The following is a 14,301-nucleotide window of genomic DNA, read 5'->3' as shown; positions in this document are numbered from 1 at the left end:
TTTTCTGAAGAAGGGTCTAGGCCCAAAACGTCAGCTTTCCTGCTCCTCTGATGCTGCTTGGCCTGCTGTGTTCATCCAGCTCTACACCTTGTTATCACAGCCTGGTAATGTGGTCTCCACTGATGTCCTAGTGTGGGGGAGAATAGCAAGCCTCATACACAGGACTTCCAGACCATAAGAGTCATACAGCTTCAGCTCATTGCATTTGCCCTAACCCTATCTTTTTTTTTAATCTATTCTAGTCCTATTTTACTGGAGTTGGCCTGTAACTGTGATGCTACGGTATTAGGTTCATTTAAATCCCCAACTATATTTAGGCCCTGTCTGCAAAGTTGGGCACTAATTTTTCCTAGTTTGCCATGTCCAGGGCACACTACAGTGCCCTCCTGGGTGTTAAAGAGGTGCCTCGTCAAGTAGTTAATAAGATTAGTTTGGTATAACACGATGAGAAAATGTGCAAGGCTTGAGGTGAGAAACCATTCATGAAACATAATAAAACTGACACTTAGGGCTGAACCTTATGTTTGCTTTGGCTAAGCGTATAAGTTACATGTTTCTATAAATGTTCAACTTTAATCAATGGACAAACTTCTAACCTTTGAATAGTGTTAGCTTCCAATTTGAGGAATTCTTTTCTCTCGGTGAAGTTAACTTGGCAAGCAGATAAGCAGCTCTCACGAGTGCCTCTTGCTCCTTACAGGGCAGCCTCCGGCTTTGCGATTTATATGCCTTCACACTGACCCATTCAAGTTGCGCCATTGTGTTAAGAGTCACTGGCAGAAAGCCCACATCCTGCCATTCCCTGCTGGAAAAGCAATCTATACTACGACAAAAAAAAGACTCTTGGCTGCAGGAAATAACTGGCTGACCTTGCTTTTGGTGTCACAACAATAACTTCACACAAATAACTTTGCTATCTAAACCACAGCCATTACTCACCAGCATTGATTGTGTCCTCTATATAAGAGTTTATGTAAAGCACTAGAACAAAGGCACAACTAATAAAACATAGAAAGATTCAGCACATACGGTCATCACTTGATGCATAATGTATTGTGCCTGTGCCAGCTCTTTGAAAAAGCTACCCAATGTATTCCACTCCCCAGTTCTTGCCCCATAGCTCAGTCAATTTACTCTTTCAAGTTATTATTCAATTCCCTTTGTAAGGTATTCTTTGCGTCTGCTTCAATTACTCTTTCCATCAGTTAATTCCAGATTGCAACAAATTACTGTGTTATTTTCTTTTCTAATGTCACCACCAGTTCACTTGACAGACACCTTAAATCTGCATCCTCTGATTTTCTTTTGAGGTCTATAGCATGGAAACAGGCCCTTTGGCCCAACTTACCCATGCCACCCAGTTTTCACAATTTAAACTAATCCCATTTGCTTGTGTTTAGTCCATATCCCTCCATACTTATTCCATCCATGTATCTGTTTAAATGTTTCTCAAATAACAAAATTGTATTTGCTTCCACCACTACCTCTGGCAGCCCGTTCCAGACACTCACCACCCTCTGTGTGAAAGAAATTACCCCTCTGGAGTCTTTTGTATCTCTCACCTCTCACCTTAAACCTATGCCCTCTAGTTTTAGACTTCCCTACAATAGGGAAAAGCTGTCGACTATCTACCTTATCTATGCCTCTCATGATTTTATAAACCTCTATAAGGTCACCCCTCAGCCTCCTATGCTCCAGTGAAAAAAGTCCCAGCCTATCCAACCTCTCCTTATAATCCAAATCTTACAGTCCAAACAGCATCCTAGTAAATCTTTTCTGCACCCTTTCTTTGATAATATCCTTTCTATAGTCAGGTGACCAGAACTGCACGCAGTACTCCAACTGTGGCCTCATCAACGTTTTATACAGTTGCAATAAGACGTCCAAACTCCTATACTCAATGCATTGACCGATGAAAGCAACATGCTGAAAGCCTTCTTCACCGCCCTGTCTACCTGTGACTCCATTTTCAAGGAGCTATGATTCTGTACCCCTAGATTTCTTTGTTGTACAACACTCCCCACGGCCCTACCGTTGACTGTGTAAATCTTGCCCTGGTTTGCCTTACCAAAATGCAACACCTCAGGATTACTGATCCTTCTATCACCAGAAACAATCTCACCTTATTTATTCTACCAAAACCAGGCTTTTGAAAATATTTTTCAAATCTCTCCATAACCTCCTCTGTCTATAAGGAGAATAACCCCAGCTTTAGTTTCCCCAATAGTTAGTGTCTCATGTCAGATTCATTCTAATAAATCTCCTCTGTGGTCTTCCTAAAGCCTCAGGCAGAACTTGCTGACACCATGGAGCATGCACATTAGGCCTCCTGCGAAAGTCTGCTCTTTCTGAAATGGTCTGGTAGTCTTAAAAAAAGATGGCAACAAAATCAGCATATCTGAAGATGTCAGCGATACTGATGACATCGGCGGCAGGTGGGAATCGGGCTTGAGGCCTCACTCCTTGATCATGGATCCAGAATCCACTCCTAATCCGAGTTTGGAAAGATGATGAGGCGGGGGAGTGGGTGGTGTTGGTGAAGGGACAGTGCAAGTCAAGGGGGTTGTTTTTGAGGGACACGAGGAAGGATATTTTAAGGGGCCAACATAAGGGGACAGAAAGAGTTAAAGGAGGAGATAAAGCATCAACGTTGTTCCTGAAAGGCAGTGCCTAGCAAGCCTGCAACACACCTTCTGTTGCTTCACTATTATTTTACAAACATTTAACATAGCCTCATAAATTGACACATGAATCATAAAAGCAAATGGGCTAAGCTTTCCTTGGGCTTTGTTAATGGCCTTTTCAAATTTTCCTGGCATTTTCAAAGACTTGAGCACATTGTGCCTCACTGTTCCTACACCTCCTTTAACATTATACCCTTTAGTTTAAATGGGTAGCATGAGGAGAAAGAATCAAAAATCACCATCATCTCTATGTTAAATTTCCTTTGCCATGTTCCTACTCATTTCCCCACCCTAGTCCTGTCTCCTGCAGTGTTTTGCTCTTCCTCTGCATGTTTTATTTGTTCACAGCATGTGGGTGTCATTGGTTGGGCTAGTATTTACTGCTCATCCCTAGCTGCCCTTGGGGAGGTGGTCTTGAGCTGTGTCCTTGAACTGCTGCAGTCCTTGTGGGTGTAGGGACCCACAGTGCAGTTAAGGAGGGAATTGCGAGATTTTGACCCAGCAACACTGAAGGAACAGCAACATATCTCCAAGTTAGGATGCTGAGTGGTTTGAAGGGGAACTTGCAGGGGGTGGTGTTTCAATGTATCTGTTGCCCTTGTCCTTCTAGTTGGAAGTGGCTGAGGGTTTGGAAGGAGCAATTGAAGGTAACTTGGTGATTTACTACATTCCCAAGTTCACTGTCATCAGCAGACTCTGAAATGATGGTTTACATATCAAAGTCTGGGTCATTATAGTACAGCAATGGTCGTATCACTGACTTCCTGGGGAAACACACTGCACACTTGCCTTTCATGTGGAATGTAACTGTTTACATGAGGACACTGATTCTTGCAATCAGTGGGTAAGGATGAGGAACTGAACAAACAGGCTGGAAGCCTCTCAGTTAACATTGTGTATCCATGCACTCAGCCATCAATTGTTCCCCTGGTTTGTGTCAATTGCATTTAGGGCATTGGAAGCCAAAAATTTCGTCCCAGCTACCCATACGTTTCACGATCACATTTACAGAATAGGAAACAGATAGCAAAGGTACTCAATGGTAAGTTAGCAGGGTTATTTGGTGAGTAGCTGAGTGACTTAGACAAAGTAGGTTTCTGAGTCAGGCTGATGAGCTAATCTTAGATGGCATGGCAGTATTCACCCTAAGATTTGCCTGAGTGTCTAGGCAATGGATGGGTGATATAAAGGAAAAGTCCAGTACGGTTTACATTTCTGATTGACATCCAGGATGTGGGACACCTAATAAGCACTAGCTGAGACAACTCCTATGGAACACCACACTGTTGTGACATGTGAATGCTACCTATTTGGACAATTGACTGAAGGGCACGCTGCATCTCACATGTATCTAATTCGGCAGATACATGTTAACACCACCACCTTAAGACAGAGATAAGGAAAATGTTTTTCTCCCAGAAGATTGAAATGTCCTTCCTCAAAGGAAACAGAACCTTTGAATATTGTGAAGATTCTTGGTAAGTAAAAGGGGTGGAAGGTTATTGGGGGTAGGTGGAAATGTGGAGTTGAGGTTAGAATCAAATAGGCTGCGATATTATTAAATAGAGGAGCAGGATCAAAGGCCTCAGTGGTCTACTCTTGCTCTTAATTTGAATGTTTGTATGGACTGTCCTAATGTTGTTTGAATTGAACTACGACTTCAAATTCGCTATTTGTCGCAATGGGACCTCTGTTAAAAGAGGACACCTCTGACAATGAAGAATTTGCAGTACCAAACTGCATCATTGCAATTACTGACCTTCAACGGAATTGTAACATCTTTCAATTAGAGAAATTCTTTTACCTAAAGCTGGCATTTTGACCTTCTCTGCACAGGCCAGGAACTCATTGACATGGTCTGTGCAATTCACGACAGAAGATTGGTTCTGCTTCAAACACTGTTCAAAAGCCAGGAAGGGCTCTGCACATTCTGCACGGATCTTCTGAATGACTGGGCTATAAGAGAAGACAAGAAGTCAGTTCCGAGCTCTCACAGCAGGAGGCAGTTTTGTGGAAATATGAGCAGGTATAAACATTATATGGGATCATCTCAGGAATAATTCAGGAATATTAGAATCCTACACAAAGTCACAGTGGTCTGCCACACCAGTGGATGTCTTAAGTCATTATTTATCAATTTACCAGTTAATTTTTGTTCAAAAGAATCCAATGCCTTCCCCTCCAGGTAAACAATGGTTTTCTTTGCATTGCCTCAGTCAGTCTTGTTTTTAGTAGCCATGTGATTTGCACCAAATGGGCTGACACAGATCTCTCCTTGCCCACTTTGGGCTTTAAAATTCTACAGTGTGTCCACTTAATTCTACCTACTGCTGCCATCTGTCCACATACTGTTGTATTCTTGCTCTCCAAGGTGCTTCCCCCAGCTCTCCAGCCAATTTCCTGCACACCTCAAAGCACAAAGTCCATGAGGCAACCAGTTCCCAAATTTTCACCTGTTGTGTTCTGAGTCTGTTGTGATCATGGGAGCTCTGGATCTTACCCACGTGAAGGATGGCAGCTAGCTTCAGCCCCAGGGGTGAATACAGACTCACCAACACACCCAGCTTCTTTGATATACCCCTAAGCCCAAACCGCCTAGTGCTTATTAGGTGTCCCACATCCTGGATGTCAATCACAAATATAAATCCTCAGTGAAAAAGCATTCTGGGACTCTGTAAAATCCTTACTGCATATGCTATGTAGAAGGTAAGCCAATAGCAACAGGATGAGCCTTGTATGACACGATAAGATGAAAGAGCAGAAGCAAGCCATTCAGTACATTGAGTCTGCTCTGCTGTTCAATGCAATCATGGCTGATCCAACAATTCTCAATTCCTTTTGTGCCTTTTCCCCATAACCCTCAATTTCCTTACTGATTAAAAATCAGTCTATCAGCTTTGAATATACTTAATGACCCAGCTTTTACCATAAATAATTCCATAGATTTACTATCATCCCAGAGAAGAAAATCCTCATCTCTGTTTAAAAGAGCAACCCCTTACTCTGAGATTATGCCCCCTGGTCCTAGGCTCTCCCATGACAGAAAAACAACCTCTCTGCATCTACCATACAATCCACTAAGAATCTTCTCTGTTTCAATAAGATCACCTTTCATTCTTCTAAACACCAATGAGTAGAGGCCTAACCCACTCCACGTCTCCTCATAAGATAGTCCCTCCATATTCAGGGTCATCCTAGTGAACCTTCCCTGGACTGCCTCTAATGCCAGTATATTTTTCCTTTGATTTGGAGCCCAAAACTGCTCACAGTATTCCAGTTGTAGTCTGACCAGTTTTAGCAAGACTTCCCTATTTTTATACTCCATCCCCTTTATTTTAAAAGCCAATATTCCTTGCTTATCCCCTGCTGAAATTGTAAGTAAGCTTTTCTGAACACAAATCAATTTATCTAGATTACTCCCTCTTGCTTAATATCATTCTCTCTTGTCACATTGCGTCCTTAATGTAAGAGGGCTGCTAAGTGAGCTTATGCTATGGTTGTGGGGCGCGACCAGGGATGATCTCAACTGGTATGGGAATGAAGCAGGTTATCCTGCAGTACACACTAACCATGTGAGCCAACCAACCCTTTGATACACAAACTCAATGAGGATCTATCAATCTCAGCCCTGAAAGCTTAATTTGCCCTAGTGCCCGTAGCTTTCTGGAGGAGGAAATTCCACATTTCCACCACTGTTATGTGAAAACGTGCTACCGTTCATGGGATGTTGGTATTTTTATTTTGCCTACTTCTAATTGCCTTTGATAAGATGGTGGTAAACTGCCTTCTTGGACTGCCGCAGTCCATATGGTGTAGGAACTCTCACAGTGCTGTGAAGGAAGGGAGTCAGAATAGAGTGCAACTTGGAGGGGAGCTTATTGTTGAGGGGAGTGGTGCTCCCATGCATCTGTTGCTTTTATTCTTCTAGATATTAAAGGTCACAGGTTTGGAAGATGCTGTAAAAGGAATGAGTTGCCGGAGTGATGGTGCGATTGCATGTTGAAGATGCTGGACAGGATGCCAAACAAACAGGCTGCTTGTCCTGGATAGTGTTGAGCAACTTGGACTGGAAAAGTTGAGAATTTGAAAACCGGTGGAGACGAAAACTCTTTTATATGTTGGCAATTTCCCAAAAAGCCATTTTGTTAATTAAACCCAAAAACAAATTGTAAGTTGACAGCCTTTACATGTGAAACAGGAATAATGGAACACTTTAAGCAATGAATAATAATTAAGCAAGATACACATGGAAGACAGATACGTAGTAAACAAGCTGACCCAAAATAGAAGGAAAACAACTGACAGAAAACCTACAGGGAAAAAGCCACATCTTTAGGAGGTGTAAGAAATATTAAAATATGCTTAGAGGTTTTCTGATAGGCCATTTAGGACTGGGTTGAGGAGAAATTTCTTCACCCAGAGAATGGTGAGCCTGTGGAATTCTTTGCCCACTGAAAGTGGTTGAGACCAAAACATTGAATGCATTCAAGGAGTTGGATATAGTTCTTAAGACTAAAGGGATCAAAGGGTATGAGGAGAAAGTGGGAATGGGACTGAAATGGATGATCAGCAATTATCATATGGAACAACAGAGCAGGTTTGAATGGCTGAGTGACCTACTCCTTTATCTATTTTCTATATTTCAAAACAAAAATAGGGAAAACACAAGTGCAGTTGTGCACTAACTCCAGAGTAAAGGGTGAATTTTAAACCACAAATACCAAGGAAAAGACACTAATAAAAATATTACAATAAAGGTTGACAAGTCAGGCCCTGATAGACTTCATCCTAGAGTCCTAAAAGAAGTGGCTTCTGGAATAGCACTGGACGGAATTTCCCACAAAGCTCTTGATTCTGGAATGTCAGAAGGAGACAAAAAGTAGGCAGGTACAGGCTAGTTAGTTTAGTATCTGTCTTAGGGATAATGCTAGAAGCTTTTAAGGAAATTATAGCAGGGTACTTAGAAGCTTTTAGTGCAATGAGCAGAGTCAACGGGTTTCATAGAAGAGAAACCAGCAATGGGGGATGTCAGCACCCCAGTGAAAAAGACAAAGCTGAATCATTTGTATTCATCTTCAGCTGGAACTGCCAAATAATTTCAACTTGGCCTCCTCCTGATGTCCCCAGCTCAACAGATAGCAGTCTTCAGCCAATTACATTCACTCCATGTGATATCAAAAAATGGCTAATGATACTAAACACTGCAAACACTAATGGCCCATTCCGACAATAGTACTGAGGACTTGTACTCCAAAACTAGCTGCACTTTGTGCCAACCTGTTCAGTACACACCAACACTGGGACCACCTGGCTATGTGTAAAATTGCCCAGGTATGGCCTATCCACAAATTAGTCTAAGCTGGTGTTTAAGCTTCTGCTCACACTGTTTCATCTCACCCTATCAACATATCTTTCTTTTCTACTTTCCCCTTGTGGATTTTTGCAGTTTTCCCATTTTCCCTTAAATGTGATGACCAACAGCTCCAATGTTTCACATCTCAGCAATCTCACATGATTAAAAATAACAAGTACAAACTAAACCTTTGATGCTTCTGTTGCATAAGTTGCAAATATTTAAAGAAAACCTTCTATATCTTCTGTGGGGTTTCCTACTCTTTTTTATTCATTCATGGTATCTGGCTGTCATCACCAAGGCCATGTTTATTGTCCATTCTAACATGACTGCAAGGAGGTGATGCTGAGCCATCTTATAAACCATTGCAATGGAATTTGACCCAAGAATGAAGAAACTATGCTACATATCCAAGAAAGAATGGTGAGGGACTTGGAAAGGAACTTGAAGGCTGTGGAGTTCCTGTGAAACATCTGCCCTTGTCCTTGCAGGTGGCAGAGGTCACAGATTTGGAAGGTGATCTTGATAAGCTTTGGGTAAAATTGCTGCAGTGCAATATATGGATGGCACATATTATGCCTCTGTGGCCTGGTGACATTGCTGCTGTGTTGACTAATGCTCAAAAGCCCAACCAGGATATGCCAGACTGGATCTGTACAAGGTGATGAGAAAACCAACAAGAGAGGAAGTTCATCCTCACCAATTTAACTGTTGTAGACTCATTTGTATGTGATAGCTTTGGTAGGAATGACCATTGCTAATGCATTGTAGAAACAAATTGTCTCCACACTGAGAATATCCCTGAGCTACGAAACATTATCACCCTGCTAAATGGGACAAATCATGAACAGATCTAGCATCTTGAATCTGGGGATTCATAAGTCACACTGAGCCATCATGGGCAGAACTGTATTTGACCACAACCTGTAACCTCATGGCCCAGTATATCCTGTACTTGATCAGTATCATCAAGATAGGGACTGACCCTGGTTCAAAGAGATTATGCTAGGATCAACACAAGGCAAAATAAAAATGAGATGCCAACACAGGAATACATGCATTCTACATATTACAGATATAGTAGAGCAAATTGAAACGACTAACCAGGGGAGAAGTATTCATAAACATCCCTATTCTCAATGATTAGGGAGTATAGTAGGTTAATGCAAAAGACAAGATTAAAAAGGAGCAATCATGTTCAGTGCAAAGTCCTGAGTGAATGATCCCCACCCCCCACCCCAGGCCTTCTCCGGCGGTTCCAGCACGACAGACGCCAGTCTTCAGCCAACTTGATTCACTCCATATGACATCAGGAAATGACTGAAAACACTGGATGCTGCAAAGGCTCGGACAATATTCAAACAAAAGTACTTAAAATTTAAGCTCCAGGACTAGCTACGCCTCCAGCCAAACTGCTCTAGTATAACTGGAACACTGGAACTCTGGAATCTGGACCACAGGATCCAGGTTTAAGTCCCCCTGCAGGCATGGAGCACATAAAAATAGGGCTGACATGCCAATGCAGTATTGAGATAGTACGGTCAGAGGTGTCCTCTTTCAGCTAAGATGTAAAAGAGAGGCCCCGTCTACCTGTTCAGATGGATGAATGGCACTATTTTTCAAAGAGCAGGAGTAGCACGGTGGCTCAGTGATTAGCACTGCTGCATCACAGCACCAGGGACCCAGGTTTGATTCCACCCTTGGGCAACTGTCCGTGTGGAGTTTGCACATTCTCTCCATGTTTGCAAGGGTTTTCTCCATGTTCCTCTCACAGTCCAAAGATGTTCAGGTTAGGTGGATTGGCCATGGGAAATCCGGGGTTACAGGGATACAGTAAAGGTGTGGGTCTAGGAGGGATGCTCTTTAGAGAGTTGGTGTGGACTTGATGGATTGAATGGCCTGCTTCCACACTGTAGGGATTCTATTGCCAGTGTTCTAGCGAAGATCTATCCTTCGATCAACAACACAAACACAAATTAAAAACCAAAAGAACTGCAGATGCCGTAAATCAGGAACAAAAACAAAGTTGCTGGAAAAGCTCAGCAGGTCTGGCAGCATCTATGAAGGAGAAAACAGAGTTAACGTTTCGGGTCCGGTGACTCTTCCTCAGAACAGAACAGAAATTATCTGATTATCATCACCCTGTTAATCACGTTGCATTGAGAAAAAAAAGTTGGCAGATACATAGATGTTAGTCTGTAATGCTGATACAATTGATGCAGAGAAGTTACCATAGATTATGAGAGAAGGCAAAGGCATATGGATTTAAAGGGAGGTAGGGGCCATCCTGCAGGGTTCGGTGCTGTGGCCATGTCTGTATATGGACACCTCTAAGATTTGCTTACAGGATAAGCAGGAGTGTTGGTGACATTTGCAGAACTTACCAAATTAAGTCTGTCAATTCGAGGGAAGATCAAAGAGCAAAGGATGCTGATAAGCTGAGGTAGAACAAGCTAAAAAATGGCACGATATGACTGTTGCAATATACTGACAGAGTGCTGTATTGTCAGAGGTGCTTGGTTGTTGGATAACATATCAAGTTCAAGCCCTCCTTTCCCACTCTTACTTGCAAAACAAAAATGGCAAATGGAACTCAATATCAGTAAGTCTGACATGATGCAATTTGTTTAGTAGTAGCAGCACTAATTATATTGTAAATTGGAAGTAGGCTGAGACAGCAGAAGAATTTTGGGGGAAGAGGTGTATATTTGATTTTCCAGGCAGTACCTTGGGTTGATAAGGCTGTAAAAGAATCAAATGAAACTCTCAATTTTACCAAAGGCAATGATCAGTGGTTTTTATTTTCTTCGAACAATACAGTTAGCCAGATGAAAAACTGGTATTCTAAAATTCTGAAAGGATGTGACAGGCATTTGGAAGCTAACCAGTGGGAATAGTTGAAAGGTGTAGAACAAGGAGCTGAAAAATTTAGATGGAAAAGCTCAGCAGGTCTGGCAGCATTCGAGAAGAAAAAAATGAGAGTTAACGTTTCGGGTCCGGTAACCCCTCCTCAGAACCCATTTCTGAGGAAGGGTCACCAAACACGACACATTAACTCTGATTTTTTTCTTCACAGATGCTGCCATACCTGCTGAGCTTTTCCAGCAACTCCTGTTTTTGTTACTGATTTACAGCATTCACAGTTCTTTCGGTTTTTATTTGGAAAACTTAGATACTTAGAGAAGAAACATAAATTATGCTAAGGTTTTGATCTGATTAGACAAAAAGACTTGTATGTACAATGTGCCTTTCATGATCATAGGGTGTTCCAAAACAGCTGTTCTGAAGTGAAGCCACTGTCGTAAGGTATGAATTGCAGAAGAGACAGCTTTTCTATCTGACGGCGAAGGAGGACTTGAATTTAATGTGTTACCTAATAGAAAAGCACCTCTGATAATCCAGCACTTCAACAGTACATTTGAGCAATTAGCTTAAATATCGTGCCCTAGCCTCTGCAGTGAGACTTGACTCAACAGCCTTCTGACTCAGAGGTGAGTGTGGTACCCATGGAGCACTTGGCTGCATCCCATATTCTCAATTCAGCAGTGTTCAGGTAATGGTCCCGCTCCCCAACAAACTCACTGTGATGATGTGCATTGTGCGACCCTGGTTTTTAGCTGGTGACAGTCCATCTGCCAAGTGGACGGGTTAGAAGCCACACATTGCCCATACGCCTCCATTTCCTTTGAACAGTAGCGCGTAGTAATCTCAAATGCTGCTTGCCTGCCAGTAAAACAAAATACATCAGACACGCACAAGGGAGAGGAAGAGAAAATAGGGTACATTTACATGAAGAAATCTTTTCAAATACCATTGGAGACTGAGAGTCTGTATTAACAAAAATACGATTATTTTCAAAGGAAAAGAATAACTGATCTGAACAGATGACTTAAAATTTTAGTATCTTAACAAGGACCTGAAACATTATTTATTCATAATCAAAGTGTTGCAACGGGATGCAGCTTAAACTGTCACAGAATTTCAGTTAAGAGTTCCACCCCACAGTACAGTACATCCAATTAACTCAAAGAACACATTCCTGGCACGTATCAGCTAGGACCAATAACACTCGAGCTCTAAAATCTCCCTTAATGACTATCAATCCCATTGCCCAACTGCAATTCAAACTACTGGCTCTGTCGAGTTACAGCGACAGGTTTCCTTCAGTCGAGCTTGTTCAAACATCCACTTCAAATTGTTATCAGATTTCTGGGTGCAGCGGCATCCATTGTCACCTGGAGTTGGTGGAAATCAGCTTATTAGGGAAGCACTAAAGCTATTGTCATTGTTTTACAGCAAACAATTCCCAACTAAAAGAAGGATGTAGCCGAGAAAGAGTTTAAGTCGTCATCATCTACCTTTCTTTTATCTGAGAGCCTGGCTGAGTCCCAGTAAACCTGAGGTGAGAGAGCTGGGGTGTGGGAGTATGATGGCAGCCTGATGGCTCTGTACTCCAGCTGCTAGGATCCCAGCTTGGCGACATTGAGCTATCTCGTCCAGCCTGCCATAACCCTCTAACACTGTGCCTGCTGGAAAGATAGCAGCAGCATCAGCCTGGAGACTGGCAGCACCAAAGTTATCAGATCCTGCAAAGCCTTTACCACTGGAAGCCACAATTCCTCACACATTCCAGTCAGTTATCCAAGCCTTCAAAGTATTTTTTTAAATTTCCAATAAGGCAGGAGCCCTAATTGTTGCCTCACCATTCCGTTTCCTACTAGCATTGCCACCTTCTGCAGAGGTTCTCCAGCACCAGTGGATGGTACCAGCTACAGAGAGTGATCTGAAGGTGGGTGTGCGCAGAGGCGAGGACAGGGTAAGATCTTTCACTCAGAGGGTGGAGAATCTTTGAAATTCTCTACCCAGAGGGCTTCATGAGCTTAAGCACTGAATATGTTCAGGACTGAGAACAAACGGATTTCCGGATATTAAGGATATGGGGATAATGCAGGAAAATGGTGTGATCAGCATGATCTAGTTGAATGGCGGAACAGGCTCAATGGACCAATCCTTTTCCTTTATATGGAGAATGGGTAAGGTGTACATGAAGGTTGGGAGTATGCAGTTTTGTTATACCATCTGAGGACAGTCGTACGACAAAGCTTTCATTTCTCCCTCACATCCCTCCTGTTTAGTGTCCTGCAGCAATCTAAAGGATGTGTTGGAAGACAAAGCAAGATGTCCCATGAGGAGAAGAAGTAAGGAACGGCTCAGACTGTGTTAGAACGTTGTTAGCAAGTGAACGGACGTATACTCAAAGCTACCCCACCATGTTCTCCTCTCTCTCACCGTACTCCTAGAGTTTCCCTCTCTCCCCAGGAAGAGCTAACATGTCCCTGTCCCTGTCTGTCTGTCTGTCTCCGTCCCTCTCTCCCTCCCAGCCTTTGGCCTTCACTCACATGGTTCCGGGAGCTTGGGGGGGCCATACAACCAGGTCACATGGGGAGCAGGCGTGACCACTGAGGGACCGCCCCCCCCAACGCCGGTCCGCCACCTGAATGAACAATGTGACTGCCCATCACCCCATTCCGCCTTCTGATACGGCAATAAGGGACCAATGACAATGCGGAGAGTGGGCGGGTGGTAGATGTCCACTTCCAGCGAGTCAAAAAAATTGCTTTACTATGGCGCTAGGGCAAGCGGTTAACTCAATAAAACAGGTGGAGATAGAATGTCCGTTCATAATGTCTGGGGGAGCTGTTTAGACCTGGTCAAAAGACAGGACAGGAGTCTATACCATTGCATTCAATGGACGGAAGTGGTGGTTGCTAAGGGCTGAAGGGTACCGGAAGTGGCGGTTGCCAGGCCCGGGGTCACGTGGCTAGCGATGCCGGTTGCTCTGCGGCGTCACCGTGTCGGGCCTGCGGCCATGACGGAGCCGGCACCGGAGCCACCTCCGCCTCCGCTCCCACCGGCGAAGCTGGCCGCCTTCTCCGAGGAGCTGGTGCACAGCGTCTCGCTGTACCGTCGCCGGCCGCTGCCCCTCTACGGGACCCTGGGCCCGTTCGCGGCGCTGTACGCCGCCTGGTTCTACCTGTGGGTGTGCCACTACGGCATCAGCCAATACCTGGAGGCCGGCCTGGTTTCCCTGGCTGCGCTCGGCATCGCGCACGTCCTCACCGTGCTGTCCGGACACTGGTCCGTGCACGTCCACTGCCTGCTGACGTGCACCAAGGTGAGAGCGCGGCCCCGCGAGGGAGCGTCCCGGGGGCTGAGCGCGTGCCCGGGTCCGTGATGGGTTCGGGGGGGAGAGGTCGTGAGGAT

General features: G+C 43.8%; 2 protein-coding genes across 5 annotated transcripts in view; one reads left to right on the top strand and one right to left on the bottom strand.

The window, feature by feature from the left end:
• LOC109911842 (coiled-coil-helix-coiled-coil-helix domain-containing protein 5) overlaps nucleotides 1-14,197 on the bottom strand; it is a 19,009-nt gene extending 4,812 nt beyond the window's left edge. Inside the window, exons 1-3 of one of the 4 annotated variants that reach the window (XM_048617781.1) lie at nucleotides 14,105-14,197; nucleotides 11,620-11,760; nucleotides 4,489-4,640 (exon numbers count right to left, since the gene is read on the bottom strand). In XM_048617781.1, the coding sequence (XP_048473738.1) occupies nucleotides 4,489-4,640; nucleotides 11,620-11,760; nucleotides 14,105-14,142 (331 nt within the window). In that variant the 5' untranslated portion in view covers nucleotides 14,143-14,197. Of the gene's footprint in view, nucleotides 1-4,488; nucleotides 4,641-11,619; nucleotides 11,761-12,395; nucleotides 13,398-13,436; nucleotides 13,568-14,104 lie in introns of those variants that run through there. The other 3 variants (XM_020511217.2, XM_020511216.2, XM_048617782.1) reach the window with 3 other exon arrangements.
• Nucleotides 13,648-14,301, top strand: part of atp13a1 (ATPase 13A1) — a 102,106-nt gene continuing 101,452 nt past the window's right edge. The window contains exon 1 of the mRNA XM_048617778.1: nucleotides 13,648-14,212. Within this exon, the coding sequence (XP_048473735.1) occupies nucleotides 13,865-14,212 (348 nt within the window). The 5' untranslated portion in view covers nucleotides 13,648-13,864. The remainder of the gene's footprint in view (nucleotides 14,213-14,301) is intronic.

This window comes from Rhincodon typus, chromosome 38, assembly GCF_021869965.1.
Source record: "Rhincodon typus isolate 14 chromosome 38, sRhiTyp1.1, whole genome shotgun sequence".
Lineage (NCBI taxonomy): Eukaryota > Metazoa > Chordata > Chondrichthyes > Orectolobiformes > Rhincodontidae > Rhincodon > Rhincodon typus.
This window is presented reverse-complemented; position numbering and strand designations above follow the sequence as displayed.